Source organism: Setaria italica, chromosome III (genome assembly GCF_000263155.2).
Source record: "Setaria italica strain Yugu1 chromosome III, Setaria_italica_v2.0, whole genome shotgun sequence".
NCBI lineage: Eukaryota > Viridiplantae > Streptophyta > Magnoliopsida > Poales > Poaceae > Setaria > Setaria italica.
The window spans coordinates 2,794,868-2,803,630 of record NC_028452.1 but is presented as its reverse complement, the minus strand read 5'-3'; the positions used below and the strand labels follow the sequence as shown (position 1 = coordinate 2,803,630).

Here is an 8,763-nt window from a genome sequence, read left to right as displayed (position 1 = left end):
AGGGTGCCGGGTTTTTCTGCATGGGATCAAACTGACGCGTTTGAACCGGAGAAACCAGACACTGAGACACCTGTCTCTGTCTGACCAACATGTCAAAATTGCTAGCTAGCCTGCTTGGTGTTGTGACCCATGTCAAGTGCACACCACTTTAGTTTTCTTGCACATTCACATGGGGTCAGTCCCTTTCTTTGATCCTCTCCTCATATCTTTACCTGGAATCAAATGTAGCTCATGCGGTCTGAATGGGTTTTGTTTTGGCATTCTGGGGCATGATTTTCTACATGGCAATAGTTGGTTTACCGGGGGTAGGGACTAGGGACATGCTAATGATCTGCTTTTTCTGCTGCCTGATCAAATCAGTCAGTTCCTGCATTCTAACTGGCATGCATGTTTGGTTGACGTGTGTGTAAACCCTTTGAACTTTTTGGATGGGCATAATAACGGTAAAGTGATATGCTCTCTCTAGAATCCTTTTTTAGAGTGGTTTAAGCAGTCCAGCTTTACCTCTGGCACTGAAGACTTCTTGTAGAACTCCGGCTGTGTGGAATTTGGCTGTGGATTCTGTAGAAGATAGAGTTAAGCTTGTGACGGGCCTCAGATATTTGGATGTGGGAACGGCCTATCTATGGTCCAGAAACTATTCTGCTGGTGGGCTTCTTTGATTGAAATGAGGGCCCACGAGACCACACTCACTGACAATTGCAATAGCCATCAAATACTCTGCAGAAATCTTGACGAAATTCTTAGGAAACATCTCACACGAGCTAGCAGCAACATAAGCAGTGAACAATTTGTGAAGCATCATACTGGGAGGAAACAAAAGGTTTTGCAGGCCCCCTCAGGGAAACGAAAGAAGTTTTTGCAGGCTCAGATTAGGACCCACAAAGACACCCTTGGACCTAGCTGAAAATGGCAACAGCGTAGAAAGTAGAAACCATCCTGTATCGTGCAGACACTGTCAAGGCTTGTGAAATTTCATAGAAAACAGATCATATAATGACGCTAAACACACGCTCCCTCCTGGTCCTGGAACAACTGAAACATTGACATTTAGCGACCCTGTCATACTGAAAGCTCTCGTATTGCCATACAATCACAGAAATTCAGATAACATTCCATCAGAGCACTATCTTCTAAAACGCACAAGATGACATATAAAAATCTCCCATACAGAACAATACACTCCTAATTGAAGTAATTTCTCTTGTTTCTTGCAGATCCCATCTTTGGTTGCACCCAATACATAATAGACCTACCCTAAACACTAAGGCAAGCACAAAACTAAACCACACCGGAACTTTTTGATAAGCGAACTTCTTCCCTGTTCACCACCCAAATGCAGCTGATCCTACGTTTCAGTAAGATCTAACAAAGGCCAAGCCTTAGCATCACCCACTGTGGTCATTTGTACAATGCAAAAGCTTCCGAACCCGCCACTGCAGCCTAGAACTGGAACCTGCTTGGCTGGGACTTGGTCATCCGTGCCATGCCGATTGGCTCGTCATTCTCGATCCTCTTGGCATTGCGAAATGCAGCACAGCCCGCGACATAGACGATAACAAGGATGATCAGCACCACAATGTTTAGGATCGCCACCTTGCGCCAGCTCTTCTTGATGCCCGCCAGGACACCCGCCTTGCACGAGTCACACTGGAAGCAGAGTGTCTGCTGGTCGTTGTTCCACCTGTTGCAGTCGGGATCACTGATAACTGGGACACCGGGGTTTGGTGTCCAGTATGTCTCGTTATTGTAGGTGAACGCACATGATGATGGTGGCTTGCAGCATCCAGACTGCAGAGTAATCAGTCATAAAATGGTATTAGTATCCTGAGAAATCACATGGTTAATTAGTTGCTCTGAGAGAAAAATAACTTAACCCTGTAAACACAGAAACCATTTTTACCAATTAAGAGCTTGAAGACAGCTATTAACAAGAAATACTCGGCCTCTGAACTCAAAATATTGCAGGCAATCGAACGTTTAAAGTTTAGGCAGAAAAAGTAGTGTACAATTAAGAACTTGAAGACAGCTCATTAGCAAGAAATACTCGGCCTCTGAATTCAAAATCTTGCAGGCAATTGAACGTGTAAAGTTTAGACATTAAAATAGTGTATCTACAAGCAAATTTACATCAAACAGCAGTTGAAATGAACACAAACATATCATGAGAAATCACACAACGGTCAGTTACTCTGAAAGACAAAGAACTTACAACTGTAAAACCCAAAACTAGTTTTACTAACAGAACCAGAACGTATCGTGAAAGGATTATGTTGTTTAAGAGCTTGACGACAGCTCATTGTCCTGAAATACTCGGCCTCTGAACTAAAAAAAAAAACTCTTGCAGCCCATTAAACTTTTAAAATCTGTCCAAGCCTGTTTAACTACGACTTGAAGAACCTACTACATGTCTGTATGTGTGTGCATGCACAAGAAAAGACAAACTAACAACACTGATAGAACCATCCATTTAACAAACATTTGATGGGTACCTGTCCACTGCGACGCATATCTAATAAACGATTGTCACAAGCCCTTGCACTCAACCCACTGACCTACTCACCATATACAATAGTTATCTGACATGGACAATAGATATTTTGTCTCACTATAAACGCTACACATAATGTAGAGTATCATCTCTACAGAAACAATCTAACAAGGCCAAAGGTATGTTTGCCAGTAATTTTTGATGTTGCAAACCAGGAAAAGAAAAACAACAAACTCGACAGCATAGAGAATATAAGGACAAGCAAGGCAAGGCTTCCATGGTCCAATTCCAACTCTGAAATGTGACACCTAGCAACTGGCTTTTTCGCCGTCCTGGTCACACTGTGGTGTATTTGGTAAGACGCTGAGAGAGGCCCTGATTCCTCAATCATACAGATATTGTGGTCCTCCTTGTCGTCTGGTATCCGAAAAGACGAGGAAAAAGCTAGGAAAATGACATTGTCCTCAGCCTCACCACCACAGACACGGGAGACACCAGATTCTACTTACCACTGCAATAGTGTCAACTCCTAGTGCTGCTTGTTCATTGCACTGGAATGGTGACTGCAGGAGGAAATAACTGACATAGACAGGACTCAAATTGACTAATGAGTCAAGGGGATATTTACTGTTTAAATGTCTTAGGCGTACAGTTCAAAGGTACAGATTTGTTCAATGAAAAAAAGACACTCTTTCGGACATATTGTTCACATTCAGTGAAAATATTAGTATATTTCCCCCATCATGGTAAGGATGATAAACTTATTTTCCCATCCATGATATTAAGTCTATAATCAACCAAAAGTTTCTGTACTTAAGGGCACCTGCTACAGGATTATCGACGCAATTACTTTCCGTGATGTAAAGTGGAACAAAAGGATTGCTTTTGAAGAAAGGTATATGCTGGAATCGAAGGGGCTGCCAAAGTCAGTGGCCCTTCTAGCTACTTTACCCAAAATCAGGAACAAGCAAAAGGCCTGCCGAATTAATAGTTTCTGAAAGGTGCAGGATGGTGCACGAACAAATAAATTCTAAAGGCCATGACTTGCTAAGCGAAAGGGGGGCTGCTGATAAAAGGGGCAAGCAAAGTTCATCTCGAGATCCACACTAGTGGCGAGTAGAAGTAACTGGAATATCCTACGCCACCTTTGCAACAAGCAATCACAGGTCGAGTAGATTGTTTGCCCTCGTCGCATCTTTCTGTGAAATAAAAAAAACAATAATCTTTGCAAAATGGACACAGAAATGCAGCCTGTTCCCCCTAAATTGCAGAGAGAACTGAGTGATGGAATTAAATCGCCGAGCCATCACAAACTTCCAAGTTTTCTGCTGTAAAAACCCAAACTTTCCTCAGCGGAGCATTACGCGTGCTCTTGTTCAGTAACCGAAAAACAAGAGCCGCAATTTTCCGGCCCCAAATCACATGGAAAGCAAGGCTGGCAAGAACTGACGAATCTTTTTAGTCTCCTAGGGAAAAAGAAAGAAGTAAAGAAAGAAAGAAAGAAGGCGAGGAATTGGGGGAAGAGATAGAGAGGACAAGAAAAGATACCTGTATGGGGGAGAGGTTGCGGCCGTAGAACATGTCCGGCGTCTCCGGCACGCGCATGCCGGTGTTGGGGTCGCGCGCGAAGCGCCTCATGCCGGAGCAGGCGTGTCCGTCGCGGAGGCATGCGCTGATGGTGGCCCAGTACTGGGGGTCGGCGACGCGCTCGCGGAGCCATCCGCTGTAGTCGGAGAGCTGGTACTCGAGGAAGCGTCGGTTCATGACGACCTGGCCGTCGCCGCGGTCGGTGACGGCGAAGGCGAAGACGATGAAGAAGAGGAGCGCGAGGACGACGAAGAACATGGCGAAGAGGTAGAGGCGGAGGAGCCAAGTCTGGCGGTAGCAGGCGCCGGCGAAGCCCATGAGGGAGATGACCATGAGGACGAGCCCCACGACGATGATGGGCCACTGCAGGAAGCGGATGCAGTCGGTGGAGTTGGCCCGGGACGCCAGCCAGATGCCGCCGCCCAGGATCGGGATCGAGATCAGGAAGGTGATGAAGTTGACGATCCCCAGCACGCTCGTCCCGCCGCGCAGCATCTTGCCCTTCCTCCTCCTCTTCTTCTTGGCCGCCGCCCTTCTCCTTCCTCTCCTCTTCTCCTCCTCGAACCAGCTCCTGCTGCTGCTCTGTTTCTTGGCTCTGCCTGCTTCTCTTTCTCTCTCTCCCAACCTGGCTGTGCCGTTGCCTGCTTTGTTTGTGCGTGTGGAGACGGGAGGGAGAGAGAGGGGGAGGGGCAGAGCCGCAGAGGGCGGTTGGGTTGGCTTTTAGCGAGGTCGACGATGCTGGCTGGCGATTGGCGAAGCAGCACGCTGCTGCTGTACGGGGGGAGTAACGGGGGAGGAGTATGGATTTCCAGCAGCGGCAGGTTGGGGTTGGAGAGGGGATTCCGGATTTGACGAGCGCTAAAGCGGGTTTCGCAAAAGCGAAGCCATAGCGTAGCCACATGATTTCTTCCATCGCTAGAGTGATTATGATTAACTCGTTCATTCTACAGTGATGAAAATCGAACGATCATTGCAGCTGCACGTTTCGACGGACCATGCTTTGGTCGGCGTTGATGTGACGCTCCGTTCTCCGACTTGCCGTTGCTGATGAACCAACTGACTACAGGGATATAGGAAAGGCTTGCAGTAGCGTGAACAAACCAAATGAACATGAAAATCTGTCTGCACTTCCCCCCTGGAAACAAGAACAGAAATCTATGCAACAGATTCTGGTGCCGGATCCAACTTCCTGGAAGTCAGGTTGCCTGTTTCGCCCCCGGAAATCCCGTCCCATTCCAGCTCTGCTACGGGGCGTTTGGTTACTTCTGCTTATTTTTAGCACGTGTCAAATCAAATGTTTAGATTCTAATTAAACATAAACTATTTACAAAACCCATTACATAAGTGGAGGTTAAACGGCGAGACGAATCTATTAAGCCTAATTAGTTCATGATTTGACAATGTGTTGCTACAGTAATTTTTTAAATTTGCTAATGATGGATTAATTAGGCTTAATAGATTCGTCTCGCCGTTTAGCCTCCACTTATATAATGAGTTTTGTAAATAGTCTATGTTTTAATACTTCTAATTAGTATCTAAACATTCGCGGCCTGTTCGGCTAGACTTATAAGCCGGCTGAAAAGCTGAAACGGCTGATTTGTTGTGAGAAAAAAACACTATTTGATGGTCGATAAGCTGGCTGATAAGCTGAAACGAACAGAGCCTCGATCTGCAGCATTGCCATCTACTCCTGCTTGTTTATGTAAGAACTGCTCCTTGTTGCTGCCTGACCGTCCGTCCCAGATGGGCTGCTGACAATGCACTGCTCGTTTTTGTGCAAATATCTCTGGATGAGCAACCGCCCCATGTGGCCATGATTCCTTGATTTCTCTTCACATCATTACGAGATGGGTGCCTGCCTGGTTCAAAAATCAAAAACCCTGCAACTTGGATGAAGTATCCACCAACTGCTTCGCCTGAAAATGACGAGGTGGAAGATGGGCCTGCATGTGCAAGTGCAATCGACTGACAGAAGCATTAGAGTATTTGCATATGTCCTGGAAATTTCGTCTTCAGTTTGCGTTGAACAATGGACACCAGATTGTTCCACGAGGAAGTGTTAGAGAAATCTCTTGGAGTCACTAACAAAACACCAGTGGGTTAATCGTGTGTCGTTATCAGTTAGGAGCACTGGTTATGAGCTGTTGCGGTGTCCATCATGGGCACAAAAAAGATGAGCTACTACATGATACACCTCCCTGCATCCACATCATAGAGTGGACCCCGTTGATAGCTACCGGAGTTGTCTTCTCCCTTTCTCTAAAGACTGTAATGCAAAAATATCGCTCATACTGATGTTACAGAATATAGAAGTTAGAGCATGTGACTCACACAGGTGAGAAGGACGGTTTAGAATAGGGACAAAGCTCGAAAGAAGGGGACAATGGGTTTTCTTTGGATTTCAATTTACAGTGGAGACGACACAGATGAAAAGAAAACAAATATAATGGGGACAGTAGTGCTATGCATTTGCTGAAACATCCATGTCATGTCATCATGTCGATCTTTGGTAGGATCATAGATCAGTGGGGTGCTCTGAATTTGGAGGAGATATCTCTCCCTCCAAAGAGATGTTCAAGTCAGATTTCTTGGAGAAAAAACAAGAGTGGGCTCAAGTATGAGATAGGATCATCAACGCACCTTTCGGATAATGCATTGTTTGTGACTAACACATTAGGATGTACTATCATGTATGCCATGCTTCTTTGTGAGTACGTTACTAATACGTGACGGTGGCTTCCTGACTGCAAGTGTTGACCAACCCATTAGTAAATCTGTTGAGTAAGGTAGCACCTAAATACTGATAGTGTCAGTAGGTACGGGTAACACAGATTAAAAGTGGGTGGAGTAGATTACTACCTGCATTCTTTAATTATTGGTTTTGACTTTTGTATTCCCTCTTTGACCAATGATTTTCATTGTAAAATATTTAATGAAAATAAAATGGATGTGGTGTCATTTGATTTCCTATCACACGCGTATTAAAATTTGTATTTGTAGAACTATTCGCAAATGTATTTATTGAGAACCGAATGTTAAACAATGAAGTGTACATCATGGGCAAAAAAAAAATTAAAAGAGCCGCAGTGTACGTCATGGGCAAAAAAAATGAGCTACTCTACTCTACCTATGCGTGATGCTTCCGCTCATATAGGGCCGTTCAATCACCGTATTCCTCTTCTTTTTTTTTTTGGAAAATCCATTATGTTGGTCTTACAGATATATTAGAGCATGCGAGTCTAAAATATGGTAAAGCAAAAAATGAAGGATATAGGTTTGTTGAATTTTAATTTCAAATGGAGACAAAGTTGTATATATATACTCCCCTGCAAGAACAAAGTTTTCTTTAACTTCGATAGTCGATAAAACCCAAAGTTTTGCAAGGATTGATGCTATTAGATTCATCATGAAAATTGTTTCAGAGTATAAAACATTTTGATATTTGAAATAATATATTTTTATAGAAATTGGTGTGTCAAAACATCACCCTGTACGGTATTGATGTCATAAACTACTTGTATTTGTGAACCGTGGGCGTGTAGTTCTGAAACCTCCCTACTGTCACATCGATCTTTGGCAGTGGACGTTTTGATCAAATTTCCTTTTTTTAAAGGGTACATACATCAGATGCACACCACACCCACATCAAAATTTGGAGGCAAGACGGCCAAAGAGAAATTACATCCAAATTTGTAAGCGAAAAAAACTATATAATGTGGGTCCCACCCAAAGTTGAACTATGGATCGATCAAGACCCAGACTTTGGAATATTTTGAGCACACGGATTAGGATGTATCGTGTATATCATGTTCCTTTCTGGCTGCATCAAAGTATGCTCGCAAAAAAGAAAGAGGAAAAGAAAAATATAAGGGTACATATAGGATTTGTGGTTCCTCGCTAACAAATTTTTAGGCTCTAGTGACAAGAAGGTTTAGTGTTCACCTACTGTTGTAGTAAATCAGGTGTTAACCATGAATTACTTGGTCCAATAAACTAGTGGCAGTTGTAGAGGCAGCAACTAGTAGTAACACTGATTGCGAGTGACGAGATTAACGGGGTAGTAATCCATATCCAAACGTAGTTGCTGTCAGCCGGATACTGGCGACCAATGGAGCCGCGTGACGTGCCGCCCGTAGGACGACACGGAGACACGCCTACAGCACCGCTGGCAGCTGCCGTGCACAACTTGCCGGTTGCCGCAGCCGGCCGACTAGCGCCACGTGTCGACCAAAACGCCCCAGCAGCTTGGTAAGAAAGTAAACGGCTGTGCCAATCCGTTCCGTTCCGTCCCATCCATGGATAGCTTTGGGGTTGCTCCGTCAGTTGTTCGCGGACTGTTTGCAGACGGTGGCGTCAGCATCACTCACACACCTTCAAGATTTGCATTGCACCCATGCCATGCACACGAGGCATGGGCGGCACGACACCGCTGGTTGCGTTGACTACTACTGCACGAGGGGCGCCGACTTGCATGCGTGTATTGCAGACGCTAGATCTTTTATTTACATAAAATAAATTAATATTTTTTTTTGCGAGGAGGCTTACGCTAAATTTGTGACTGAAATAAATCAGGTGAATAATAAGATGCCCGTCGAGGAATCTAAGCAACCGGCCGATCTTGAGAAAGAGAAAGAGAAGGATTGAAGCAGCTGGGTACTGCTTTGCTATTGGCACAGACCGAAACC

The 8,763-nt window shown here is 44.6% G+C and overlaps 1 protein-coding gene across 1 annotated transcript; it reads right to left on the bottom strand.

The window, feature by feature from the left end:
• Positions 1-1,060: 1,060 nt before the first annotated feature.
• On the bottom strand, positions 1,061-4,904 carry LOC101770917 (tetraspanin-3). The gene is made up of 2 exons (XM_004960284.4): positions 4,040-4,904; positions 1,061-1,791 (listed from the first exon to the last, which is right to left on the bottom strand). The coding sequence occupies exons 1-2, from the start codon at positions 4,571-4,573 to the stop codon at positions 1,444-1,446; spliced, it is 882 nt and encodes a 293-aa protein (XP_004960341.1). The 5' UTR covers positions 4,574-4,904; the 3' UTR covers positions 1,061-1,443.
• Positions 4,905-8,763: the final 3,859 nt, after the last annotated feature.

Bases quoted from the DNA above. Each gene is read 5' to 3' on its own strand.
- LOC101770917 (XM_004960284.4), bottom strand. From the start codon at position 4,573: ATGCTGCGCGGCGGGACGAGCGTGCTGGGGATCGTCAACTTCATCACC. The intron at 1,792-4,039 runs GTATCTTTTCTT...ATTACTCTGCAG, and splicing joins GCAACCTCTCCCCCATACAG to TCTGGATGCTGCAAGCCACC.